Below are 13,977 nucleotides of genomic sequence, written 5' to 3'. Positions count from 1 at the left end.
TGGTTCCAAAATAAACATGCTGTTTTTCCTTAAACTTGAAGATAGTTGAGAATACTTTCAGGCAAACATATAAATTGCAGTTTCGTATGACTGGTGCCCTAACTGGCACAAAAACAACTATCAGAGCATGAAGGTTGCCTGGAGCAGACTTTGCAGAAGGGGGCACATTCCACTTGTTCTTGAGAAAAAAATAAATTACATCTTTCCATGTGGGAGATGGGCAGAAAGTATTCCCACAAAGCCGATGGTTTGTAGTTCTGTTAAAAATCCTAACATGAGTTGGTCAAACCTTGGCAAAATGATTTGAAGCTTTTTGAAAAATTATTAAAACCCTTTCCAAAAAGAAAGAAAGGTAAGGAAGAAGGTCTTAGTCTAAACTAGCTCTAAACTAAAATAGTATGTATTATGACAAGTACTAAACTTAGTTCAAAACTAACCTGTTAATCAAAAAGATATCAAAGCAGATCTGGATATAAATGAGAATGTTGGGTATAATGAAGAGATGAAGATCACGCCTCTCTGGGCCCAGGTTTCCCTCTCATAAGAGAGATAAAACAGCAGTGTCTGGTGTGTGGGATTGGGAAGATTAATTGTTAGATGTAAAATGGTAGAGCAATACCAAACAGTAAATATGTTACATACATTCTGACTATGCTATACTTTATTATTGAGAGAAAAGAGCAAAGTTAAAAGGCAGTCTCTGAAAGCTGGGTGTGGTAGCGCACACCTGTAATCCCAGCACTTGGGAGGCTGAGGCAGGAGGATCGCTGTGAGTTCGAGACCAGCCTGGCCTACGTAGTGAATTCCAGGTCAGTCTCAACTACACAGTGAGACCCTCTCTCTCAAAAAAAAAAACAAAAACCTAATGCACAAAGGATACTTTGGGGATTAGATAAATAATTTGTGTATGAATCAGATTTACTTTAGCTTTTAATTTTTGTATTTGTTTTTATCATACAGCTGAATTCCATGGCCTTTGTAGTAGTGGAGTAGGGATCACTGTGGATGGAAGAGGTAATTCTACTCAAAACACAGTTTTACAATGAGTGTACAGCATTATTGTTATGCTATGCTTTTCATACAATACTATGAAACACACTAGTAAAAAAATGAGGCTATTAGATGGTATTTTCCACATGACCACTTTTCATCTTGGATAAGTATTTACCCATTAAATATGCTCCATTAAACATGTCACTAACAACTACACCCATGATTTTATGAATATGGCTGCTTAAGAGGGTGCGCTTGGTCAGTTTTAAGAGAATATCAAATAGTGCCGTAAGGGTTAGAATAATATCTTACTTTAAAGAATATTTAACATGATCAAGTTCAGAATATAGTGCCCTAAAATAATTGGGCATCCTTTATGACTAAGAATAATAAAATGTTTCTATCCAACTGCAGAAGTAAAATTCAGTAATTCCTTTTCTTTAGACGTATGATGTTTAACAGAATTCCAGGATAGAGTCTTGAATCGTGTATGTGTTTATAACTTTAAAGCTGATTATTTCAGTATTTATGTAGATTCATTTGTATTTTAAATAGGTAAGATTTTGTTAACTTTACATATATATATACTGTGAATTTCCTATTTGAGAAAATTTCAAATTTTAGATACATTTACAGTTATGTTGAATCCTCACATGAATATTGTGGAGTCAGATTAAAGATGCAAACTTTTACAAGGATTTTTTTTTCTAATGTAAAAATGAATCAACCGTACTAAAAGTGGGGTTAGGGTTAGAGTTAGTGGGGTTAGGGTTAGGGTTGAAGAAAGTTTTCCAGCCTCTTACAAACAATAACCATGAAAATTTGATAGAGGGAACAAAATTGGACTTTAGTTCTCCTTTTTCTGTTTTAATTTCCTGTGAATGTACCTCCTCAACAGAGTCTGCTGCTTTTTGAATGCTACTAAGTGGCTGTTTTTTTTTTTGTTTTTTTTTTTTTTTTTTTTTTTGGAGCACCTCAGTCCTCAGCTGCTCCTGCCCAAGGGTGACAGAAAGTAGCAGTCATCTTTCTGGCTTGGCGTAAACCACCGTGTTCTGCAGCAGCCACGTTTAAAGCATTCTGTTCATTCATTTTAACTTATCAACAATGAGAAGAACTTTCTGTCCTATTACTTAGTTAACTGCAAAAAATGATAATGAAATAGAAATACTCTATGCCTTTGGGAGCCATAAAATTACATATGCCATCCTTGTGTGTCTCTCTTTTAGTTAGACAGCTACAATACCTGTCAAGTTGAATTTTCCTTTGGATTTTGAGCCAAGAGCCTGTAAATCTCCTGTATTAATTTTATCATAAATACAGACATGCTCTATGGTTTAATTATTTGAATTCCTGCCAGCTCCTTTCATTTTTCTTTTGATTTAACAGTGACATATCCAATGGGGAGGGGAGGAGGGGGTGAAGGGAGGGCAGGGACAAGGAGAAAAAATGAGAACCAAGACCTGTCATGTAAAGGTACAAGATCCCAATGATGAATGTAACTGTACTGTATACTTAAAAAGTGCCAATAAACTCAATGAGAAAAAAAAAAACAGTGACATATCTTATATTCCTCAATTTTATTTACTCCTTGTGTATTTCCTTTTCCTTTCTGAAAAGCAGGCAAATTGTAGCTTTGCAAAATTAGAAATTTCATATATCAAATGATCTTTCTTTGACTTGTGATTATCAACAAACAATTAAATATCTGAATATTAAACCTTCTACATTTAATACAGATATCAATGAGTGTGCTCTGGATCCTGATATATGTGCCAATGGAATTTGTGAAAACTTACGTGGCAGTTACCGTTGTAATTGCAACAGTGGCTATGAGCCAGATGCCTCTGGAAGAAACTGCATTGGTAAGTTATACGTGCGTGCACACACACACACAAGCCCCTCATACAGTTTAACTCCTTGGATGAAAGAAATAAAAACATAAATAAATGATCACACTAAGCATCCCACAGTTTCTTTGTTTGCCTTATTATACATACACTGATATAAAAAAGTACATATCAGAATTAAGCCAGTCCCTGGCTTAAAACAACAGAAACATATTATCACACAAGCGGAGAGGCTAAGAAGAGTAAACGTGTCAGCAAGACTGTGCTCTCTGATGGCTGGAAGGGGGCGTCCTTTCTTTCCTCTTCCAGTTACTGATGCTGACCCACAGTTCCTGGCAGTCCTTGCTTGCAGGAGCACTACTGTGTCACAGGGCCACCCTCTCTCCGTCTTCTGGTTATCTTCCCTCTGTGTGTCGCTGTCTTATTTTTCCATCCACATTTTACCTTTACCTGGACAACAAACATGTTGGATTACCACGTACTTATCTTGTTTAAACTTGGTATCATCCATAGAAACTCTAATTTCAAATGAGGTCACATTCCAATGTACTGGGAGGTGAGGATTTCAACATAGCTTTTGTGAGGGACACAGTTGAATCCATAGCATGAACAAGTGGGTAAAAATAAATGGTAATGCAGTCCCTTGATCGAACATTGTACAGTTATGGGAAGTTTAATAGCAATCCTTAAAATATAATTTAATTTCTAGAATAAAATTCAAGATTCAAATTTGGAGCAAAACATCCAAATGGAAAAGATGTGATAAAATGTAAAAGATAATGTCAGTGATGGTGGAATTAGAGAAAATGCTTTTCTAATCTCATTTCCATACCTTCACAGTGTCAGGATATTGCTTGCTAAGAGATAACTGTTATTTGAAAGACTAAAATTATAACTTTAAGAAACTTTTTATCCAAACTACAGTTTTTGTTTCTATCATTAGATACATTTACAAAAATAAGAGTGCAGACATAAATGTAAAAATGTGAGTTTCTTTAAACTCAAAGATTAGATGATCTTTTCTAGGCTTTTATGACTGTTGAAGGAATATGCAAAATGCATCCTTAAGTTTTTAAGAGTCAATTTTTTCTAATGTGAAAACATAATGGAAGATTAGTGAATACCTTTTAACTACTACTGAATGGATTCTCTTCATAATTTTAATTATAAAAAAGTACCACCTGCTATTTTTACTATACCTAAGTATATAGGCAAATTAGTTCATCCTTTTAATGTATTTCATCAGTTCTTTAAAACCTATCTAATATAATCCCATTGCAGGACAAAAAAATAAGTGAAGGAAAACAAAGTAATAATGAGTCCATCCCAAGTGCTGTATATTTTCCAGGGACTTCAAAGGCTCTTAAAAGTATCCACCAGCGTAAAAATGTCCCAAGTAAATGCCAAAAATATTTCACTAATGCTGTGGTAAAAAGACTAAGTCAGAGGGATGAGGGGGGAAAAAAACAAGTGAAATGAAATATTATTGGCTGCTGTGACACACACTTGACTGTAAGGCTCTCCTGCCTTCTCTTGATTGCTTTCAGACATAGATGAGTGTTTAGTGAACAGATTGCTCTGCGATAACGGACTGTGTAGAAACACACCAGGAAGTTACAGCTGCACCTGTCCCCCGGGCTATGTGTTCCGGACTGAGACGGAGACCTGCGAAGGTAAGAACTATCCCCCGGCAACAGAAGTACCTAGAGGTGCCTACCTGTCAGTCCCTGCGATGAAGTGGAGCAGTGCGTAAGGACCTATTTTACTGTCTACTCTGTTGTCTCACCTAGCGGTTCAGAAATAGCGAGCATCCGCCCAGTTTGTAAACACAGCTGGTTTTGTTGCTCTCAGATATGATATCCACAAGCGGTGGAAGGAACACTGTGCAATAGAAAATACAAGAGTGGCAGGAGAAATACTGAAATAAATAAAATACTGAAATGAAATATCAGGGTCTTGTTTGTTTCATTTGTCTTTCCCCTTTTAGAGACTGCTGTGGCACCCAAAATGCAGGGGCAGAGCCAGCCCTTAGGTGTTTTAGTTGTGAAATAAGTGATGTCTGGAAGAACTTGACCCAGAAAATATCTGCGACCTAAATAAAAATCACTCTAGTGCAGTCTGTAGCCTAAGAAAATTGTCTTTTCCATTTGGTAGTCAAAAAAAAATCACAGTGTACGCTTTCGATGCATAGTGAATGTATTCATGGGGGTGCAGCTGCATGTAAACTTTGCACCTTAATACTTTGTACATCTCCTCCCCTCCCTCCCATACCATTTGGTAATTTAAGCAGTATAATTTGGGTTTACTGGTCATCGGCCAGTGTTGAAAAACATCTTCCCTTTCCTAGAGGCAATTTTTTCTACAGTGGACGTCACTTGAATGAGTGAAATGCTTCCAGAAACCCTCGTTTTCAGTGAAACACTGGCTAAACGATGGATGAGTTCTTTTATGGTTTTTGTATCTTGAGCAAACTATTATATATTTCAGAATCATTCATGGCACGACCTTATTTAAGGCTCATGTGGGATTACAGACGGCTCTCATACGTTTTCGAGTCCACTCCCCACTTCTGAATAGTAATTTGTTTTTAAGAATTTTATCTTCAATTATTGCGGAATAGCCTTCTCCTTACTGGTTTTTTTGTTTTTTGGGGTTTTTTTGTTGTTGTTGTTTTGGGTACCAGGGATTGAATCCACAAAGTATTTGTTTCTTGGTGATTCCTAGCCAAAGAAAACTGCAGAAGCAAAACTGTACCAAAAAAGATGTCAGCATTCTCTCTTCGTCTTCCTGTTTAACTTGAAAGCCTTCTTGTGACCAGAAACACGCTAGGTCTGTAGAACAAAAGCACAGATGAGTCTGCTGAAGTCAGTCAAGTGCAGTTACAAAGTGCAAGTCTAAGTTTGGATCCGTTTGGAGGGACCACTGAAAAGCAGTAATTAGCCCAAAGAAAGAAAAAACAAAAAAGCAAAAGAAAACCCCAACACAAAACCATTTTTCTAAACTTCTGCGGTAACCGCTTCCCCTGCTGTCCAGCAGCTTCACAGGAACTCCCCTGGGGGTCTACTCATCAGCTCCTAGCTGAAGTACCTGAAGATTCCTCTTCGGCATTGATGAGCAAGAAGCTCCTGAGAGCTGGGGGTGTCTACGGACTGTCTTCAGTCTCTTTCTATTTTTTTTTTGAAAAAAGGTCTCACTGTGTACTTCAGGCTGGTTTTGAACTCACTCTGTACCCCAGCCTGGCATCGCATTCATAATGATCCTCCTGCCTCAGCCTTCTTAGTGCTGGGATTACAGGCTTGGGCCACCACACCAGCTCAGTTTCTTTTTTTAAATTAACTCACGCTTCTCAAACATGCTTGAGACCCTATTTTCTAGCTCCCACTGCCACTTGTAACACCCATTACCCTTCCTGCTCTGAGAAAGGTACCACGTGAAGAAAAGTCATCTAGCCATGTTGTGGAGAGATGGGAAATGGCATTGTGAAAGTTTTTGCTCTTCCTGACTTACTCCCTTTCCTTCCCAGTGCCCTTGATCAGTTTTCTCTGTTGTGTGTTAGAGATGATGCATCTGTTGACTCTCAGGAAACATTGAAAGCCAGAGTCGTTTTGGATGACGTCTTGATTGAGCTAGGACGGTGTTGATTACAGCAGTGCCTGGGTTCACGAACTTAATTCTTTCCGAGATCCTGGTCTCAGAATCCATTCCACGGTTCTGGTGGCAAATGGAACAAATTCCACAACCAGAATTGTGCGAAGAATTTAAGTTCACGAACCGAGGCACTACTGTGTGAGGATTGGCTTCACCACCCACAACGACAGCTGGTGCCCTTGTGAGAGACAGAGGGGGAAGCTGAGTGGTGTCTGGCCCTGCGTGCTGTGGACACTGGGTTGTCAGTGATGGCTCAGGGCGTATCCCTTCCATTTTTACAAGTACAATGGAGCTGACGGTCCTGAGAGCCAGACTGCCAAAGAAGTAAAGTTAGCGATTGATTCCCCTGCTAGTAGCCTGATGTTAAGTGGTCATAGAAATGTTGCGCAAATCAATAGCCAGTCGGGCAAGGGGAGGGTTAGAAAGAGCGCCCTGCATCTGTTTGTCCAACCAGTCCTTGTTCTTCATAGATTGGAGCGGTAATAACACAAAAGCTGTTTTTATCTGTTATTCATCAGAAAGGAGTTTGTGCTACATAAAGCGAGATGATAGAGATATTTTGGCTTCAAGCTCATGATACTGGTAGAAATTAAAATTATTTATAATGGGAAACCTGTTATTTATAACAGGAGACCTATCTGAAGAACTTACTTCTGCACTTTTTATGCTCCAATATTTGCATTTTATCAAGTGTTTTGTAAATAACAGTCCTCATGAGCACTAATCTCTTTTTCCTTGAGGATCCCCCTTACTGCGTGCATGGAGTAAATTTGTCCGCCCGAGTCCGTTCTCTTCACTGTGTTCTTTAATTTCCCAGGACAAGAGAATTATTAGCAGATCCACTGCACAGTGTAGCTTTCTCTGCATGTATTTGCCCTGCTCATTTTGTCGCTGATATTGCTAATAGGTTATTTCAAACATGTTATAAATAGCGTTCATAATAGAGCAAAGTTCCTCTGTGCTTCAGATTGAAGTTACAAAATCTTTATTTGACGTTTTTGTTTAAGCTCTGAGTCTGCGAAAGTTAAAATTTTTACAGCAAGTACTGTGGTTTAGATTGTGTTTCCAGTGACATAAGTAGTTAAATGTAAACCAGATGTGCTTTGAAGTTTATTTCCAGGAATGTACAGTGAACTGTTTCAATTCCTGGTTCCATGACATTCATAACATAAAAACATTGTATTTAAAGGAAAACTAATTAGTTGATATTTGTAGTTGTCACTGCGCATACTTATAGTTGTTCAATTCATCGTGGCTTACTTTAAATAGTCATTTTTAAAATATGATAGTGACATTTTTCTTTTTGGGTGATTTTTCACAAATGAAATTAATACATGTTATATATTCTGTGTATTTAGATAACTTATATGCTTCCTTTCTCATTGCCATTTTTGTGTCATTTTTATGAAAATTTCAGTACTCTGGAATATATGTTTTCATCATAAATCTGTGCTGTATTTATGAAACCTCCTCTCTTCTGTTTTCTTTTAAGAAAAATTTTTACTATAACCATCCTATGGGCAGAATGCATTCATCTTTCCTTATTTTCTATTTCATTAATTAACGTAGAAACATACTTCTTTAGTAATTCTGCAGGGGCACTACCTGTTTTCTGCACTGATTTTGGAATTTGCATTTCAAGTATACCAACTTCGCAATCAACAGTGAGCACAGTCTTTTCAAAATCACTGCTTTATGTTAGACTTGAGACACTCAAGAGTGAGCATGAGTCTTCCAGTTACTTGTTCATGTGCTTTTCTAAAACAGGACAGTGTTTTACATTAAATTTGAATACACTTTTAGAGGGGAAAGGCATTCTGGTGTCCTGAGAAAACTTACTGTCCAACGTAAAATATATTGCTGTCTGTTAACCTATTTCAGATCATTAACCAAGTAGAAAAGAAGCCCGTGTGCCACTTCTTTAAACTCAGAAGTCGGTTCAGCATACAGAAACTGTCTTTGATGTTGCCTTCAGTGCTTTAACTGAAGCGCATATTTATTTTCTATTAACTCGAGTGTTACACTGTTTAACTTTACAGGCCTGAGATTCTCTTTAGTCACCTCTGGAGAACACAGGCATAGTGTACTCCTATTTGCTTCTGGATATCTGCAGGAACTGTTTAAATGAGGGGTATAGGATTTGATTAGGTCCTAAATCAAACTAATGACTTTTGAGCCCTATTGGATGTAATTACTTATGCTTTGAAGTGTTTTCCTAATATTTGGGGTGGGTTCTGGGAACTCAATCCAAGACGATGCACATGCTAAGCGTGCTTTTGCACTGAGTTATCCCCCCAGCTCTGGATTTCTTTTTTATTTTGCTAAAATTAATTGTGTTTAAAAAACTCACCAGACTAAACATGTAAGAGTGAAAGGCTAGAGAGGAAAATGGCTAAACTAGAGGAGAATTCTGTATTTGGTGTGATAGCTTTTGTCCTTATTTCCTGATGCAGATCCAGGAGTTTGGAGTTAAAGCCAGCATTATTATGTTTTGTCTTCAAAGTCTCCTGGACCCATAAGTGGCAGAAACAGTCGAGCCTTGTGCGCAGCACGTTGCACCTGTGATTACACCCTGTTACAGGGGAAAAACCAGTCCAATTTATGTAGCTGGAGTAATGTATTAACGGAGTACAAAAGGAACCCTTTCCAGCCCAGACTATGGGCTGTTCCCTGTCTTGTAGAAGTATAAAATGCATGTCTCCATTGCCCGTTCCCTTTATGCCTTGTAGATCCATATTAAAATTACAAGAGCCAAGTTTACCAGACATTCTGGCACAGCACGGCTTGTTGGAATAATATTTTCCAGAAACACATGGTGGTTCTAACAGAATCTTTCCTTCTGGATTGCAGATATAAATGAATGTGAAAGCAACCCATGTGTCAACGGAGCTTGCAGGAACAACCTTGGATCTTTCAATTGTGAATGTTCGCCTGGCAGCAAGCTCAGCTCCACAGGATTGATCTGTATCGGTAAGCGTCACGCATGGTGCCAGTGTTGTCTCCCGCAGAGATAAGCACACACCTCAGGCTTTGCCTTGGACAAAAACAGAACAGGGTAGGAATAAAGCATAACAGCATCAGCTAGGCAGCCTTTTAATTTTGTTTTTCCATTCTAGAAAGAATGTCTTTTGTGTAAATAGATGAATTATGCTATAACTTATAAGCATTTCCATACCACGCACATATGTACATTCTTTAACCTAAAAATGCCTTAGGCATCAATACAATCAAATATCTGCTGTCTGTTTCATAAACAACCTTCTATCATAAAAATGTGTTGGAATTTGGATTCAGTTGACAAGACATGAATTTGAAGATTTTAAACTTTAAACACAGAGTGGGAATTTACTTTTTCCTTTCTCACATCAATCATAAATGTATGGACTCCAAGAAAGAGAAGACAAGCATTTTCTTGCTTTGAGAAATCTCTTAAGATTCCAAAACTTCTAAACTAACATCTTTTAAAATGACTCAAAGTATTTAAGGTCAGTTCCTGACAGTGACATAGGATGTGTGTATAACAAGCTAGCCTAACCTCGTACTGTAAGGAAAAATTCAGCTTTCCTGGTGATTTTTCCTGGCTTCTACTTATTGTCAGTGGCTCCATTCACTAGGCCAAATGCAGTGCATTTGCTGTACCCACCTTCAAATTGAGCTAAATACATATTCCAAATAGGAAGACACTTCAGTTTTACAAAGTGTTAAATAAAATTGATAGTTTTTGTTAATTTGTTATTTGTCCAAAATGAATTTTTAATTCCATATCTGTGGAATGTCAGCATTGTCTCTGCTGTTAGCCTCGTGTAGTTGGATGCTGGAGTGCCTCATTGTTACATGACCAGAAGTGACTAGATCCAAAGTTATCAAAGACACCTCTCCCTGAAAACACAAGCTTTTCGGTCCCCAGCGATGTACAGCTGCTGCAATCTGAGCCTAGCAGATGCTGCTATCTGCCTGGAGTGTTGCTTTCCTATAGAATTCTGGGCAGTGGGGGACGGGAGCAGGTTGGGGTAAGCCAGAAATATTTCCAACTGAGACAAGAGCCATTTTATTATGCAAAGGAAATGAACTCAGCATTAGTCAATTAATATTTCAGAAAACTAAATCTGTACACCATTTGAGCATCAAAGATGTCTTGGTTTTTTCTTCATCATACAGACTTCTGTTATTTTGGCCTTTTGTCCTCGTAGTTATTAATGAAACGAAGACTTTTTATACCCAAGTCTTTATGTCATTCTTCCAACTGCCAACAACTAAATGCCAAAATATTTTTCCCAGCCAGTGTGTTTTGTGTTTTTGTTGATGATGATCAAATTTGAATAGTTCAGCCCAGAACCACTCAGAAAGTTTACCTAATATTTTTAAATTTTAGGCATGACTTTTTCTACTTCTTTTATTTTTAAGATAATTCTAGCAGAAAAAAAAAAGAAACAGAACATAATAAAATATACTCAGGGAAAATTATGAATGTATTATTTTAGGACTGCTGTAGTTCTACTCAGTGATTAGGATGCAGCCTTCTTTTCCATGGGGGCCCAGATTTCAAAATTTTGCAAGGAGTAAAAATTATTCTATAAAGTACTTGAAAAGACTGCTGCATTGGGGATAATATCATTAAATATAGTAGAACCCTTCCTGCATACATCACGCTGGCGAAATGGCTCTGTGCAATGCATACAGATGTCTCTCATCTTTGGCATGGGCTGTGCTCTGTGCTCTACTTGCACGGCAATGACTGTGACGTGCTTCCTGTCAAATTTCATAGTGCTTAGCACAACCCGTCACTCTCTCCATCTCAACAAGTTTTTATTTTTATTTTTGGCCTCCCAAGCACAACTGTCTTCTTATACCTGCACTTTTCTGGCCCATTTTTTTCCATTTCATTGCTAAGTCTTCTTTATCCGCCACCGTCTGACCTGACTAGCGGAGATTTCTCACCAGTCGGTAGTGGATCTCTTTGCTTCTCTGTGTACACTCATTCTTAGATGGCCCACTGCATCGACTCTCAGAATGATGGCTCCGGCACCCTCTCCACTCCTCCTGACCTGTGTTTCCAACTGTCTACAGTTATCTCCACTGGCTGTCTCTCTGACACCTCAAATAGAACATGTCGAAAACCAAAGTCCTGTCTTCTGGCTTGCATATGGGCTTCGTAGAAACACTTCCACCTTGGCAATTGGCAACTCCATCCTTCCAGTTGCCACCCTCAGATCCTTGGCATCGACCTTGATGGCTTCTCAAACTACACATGAGATTCATCAGTTGTTCTCAGTATTTACCACTTCATCACCATTCGTCATCACCACCATGAACATGCAGGTCACCATTATTTTTTTTGTTTTTATTGTCTCGATTATTACTACTGGCTCTGCCTTACCTCCCCCTGTCCCCCTCCCATACTTGCTACCCTGCAGTCTCTTTTGCACATAGTTCAGCCAATCCTTTCTAAACATAAGTCAGCACATGTCACTGCTTGTCTGGAAACCCTGACCGTAAAAACTTTTGCTTTTCTACTCACTGAGAGAGAGAGAGAGCTGGAGTCCTTGCAAAGCCTCGGTCGCTCTGGTGATCTCACTCCTGCTGTGTGACCTGCCTCTCACCCCCTCTGTAAAGGCCACACTGGCTTACTTCTTTCGTGTGCTCATCTGAAGTCCACTGGATTTGCTGTCTGTAGCTGAAATAGCACTCAGTCAGATTTCTGCATTTTGTTCTCTTTGTGTTTCTGATCACGCCACATTATAAATTAGGACTTCTCTGAGCATCCTAGATGAAGTAACGGTCTCTCTCCCATTTCTACTTTCAAACTGCTTAACCTGCTTTAAAAAATGAACTCTTGACCATATATCTAGGTCCGTATTGTGTGTGTGTACACACAATGCGGGGGAGAGCAAACTGTCAATTGGATTGTAACCTTTAAAACTCAACGCAGCCTAAAGAAGCGTGATGTTACAGGGTGAAGGTCTGGGATCAGACTTTCCAGGTTTCAGTCTTGGTGCTGATGCTACACTAGCTGCTAGCTGAGTGATCTTGGGTAAATTAGTGGACTTCTCTGTGCCCCTGTTTTCTCATCTGCAACTTTTTCCTACTTCACAAGTTGGTTTTAATGAATAAATAAATAAAATAGTGTGTGCCAGTAGCTCAAGCAGGAGTATCAGCTCCTGCTACAGTTTCTCTCACTTGAAATGCTTCCAGCTAAGGTGGTAATTAGTAATTAGTTTTGGTCCTAAAAGACTGCTTAAATTCACAGTAGTCCTGCAGAAGTGTTTCCTGTTTCCAAAATAAATTGGTGTGAAGAGCCCCACACGAATGCTTTCTTGGCTTGTGTGGTTTTACCCAGTGTGAACATTCCGATCAGAGAGAAGAAAGCACAGTGGTGTGCAGCTCCTTCCATACTCTTGCCCCATAACTGCACCCAGGCAAGAAAAGGACTTTTTTGTTTTAATGCCTGTCTGTGCAAGGCTGAGCCACGGAAAGTGCCTCTTACCTGCTGCTGTTCCGCGGGGAGCAGGCACCACACTCCCATCAGCCACCCACCAGCGTCATCACAATTCCATTTCTGGATGTCTTTAGTGTGGAATTTGAAAGTAAAACTTGATCTGCACATATTATTTAAAAAGTGTTCAAATAAATGCCATAAGAATACACTTTATTTTTTCCAAGTTGGTGTTGTAAATAGGATTCAGATTTTATTAAAATGTTTTATATATTGCCTGCATTAGAATCACCTAAGTGTAGATTTCTGTGTTGTATAGTTGGAGACTTAAAAATCTACACTGTGTAACAAGATCCTTACTGAGAACCACAGTTCTACAAAGAAAGCTTCATAAGTAATTTGTATAACTAGTTAATATTTGACATGGTATGTCAACTGTGGGTTCCTTGTGTGTGTCGTGTGTGTGTGTTTGCACGCGCATGTACACGTGTTTCATTTGAAACATTATGGCAACAAAAACTTTACTAATTATTCATTATCCCCTTTAATGTACATGGAATAAAATTATAATGTAAACAGTATTTTACTCTACTGTTCAAAGGAGGAACTTAAATTTTACATGGAGATAATCTAAAGAGTCAGGAGTGGTTATCTCTAGGTAGTCAGATTATAGGTGATTTTTATATCTTCTTACACTTCCATATTTCCTCAAATAATTTCCCACAAGCATTACTGTTTCAATTAGAGATAAATATATACATTTGCATGCATAGGGAAATCTCTGAGAGACAACACAGCACATATTAACCCCGGGGGTGTCTTTGTGCTGGATTAATAGGCACAATATGTTTATTATCTCTTGGCGGGGGAGTTTTTTTTTAAAGTTATTTGTCCAATACTTACTGTCAGTGGGAGAAATACTGGATATTCTATCACAACATAAATTGTGTGTGGTTTATTAATGGGGAATTTAGTGGGAGATGAGATTATTTGAGGGCTTTTTAATATAATTTTAAATATCCATGAATTGTCATAAATTTTATGAATGTCTTTCAC

The 13,977-nt window shown here is 38.4% G+C and overlaps 1 protein-coding gene across 1 annotated transcript in view; it reads left to right on the top strand.

The window, feature by feature from the left end:
- Fbn2 (fibrillin 2) overlaps positions 1–13,977 on the top strand; it is a 240,407-nt gene that overhangs the window by 139,862 nt on the left and 86,568 nt on the right. The window contains exons 16-19 of the mRNA XM_033765507.1: positions 961–1,014; positions 2,730–2,855; positions 4,388–4,513; positions 9,339–9,458. Of these exons, the coding sequence (XP_033621398.1) occupies positions 961–1,014; positions 2,730–2,855; positions 4,388–4,513; positions 9,339–9,458 (426 nt within the window). The remainder of the gene's footprint in view (positions 1–960; positions 1,015–2,729; positions 2,856–4,387; positions 4,514–9,338; positions 9,459–13,977) is intronic.

The sequence above is a fragment of the Fukomys damarensis genome, unplaced genomic scaffold, assembly GCF_012274545.1.
Source record: "Fukomys damarensis isolate Sample0158 unplaced genomic scaffold, DMR_v1.0_HiC HiC_scaffold_3, whole genome shotgun sequence".
NCBI classification, from domain to species: domain Eukaryota; kingdom Metazoa; phylum Chordata; class Mammalia; order Rodentia; family Bathyergidae; genus Fukomys; species Fukomys damarensis.
The sequence above is the reverse complement of the archived record's forward strand: the minus strand, read 5'-3'. Positions and strand labels throughout refer to the sequence as shown.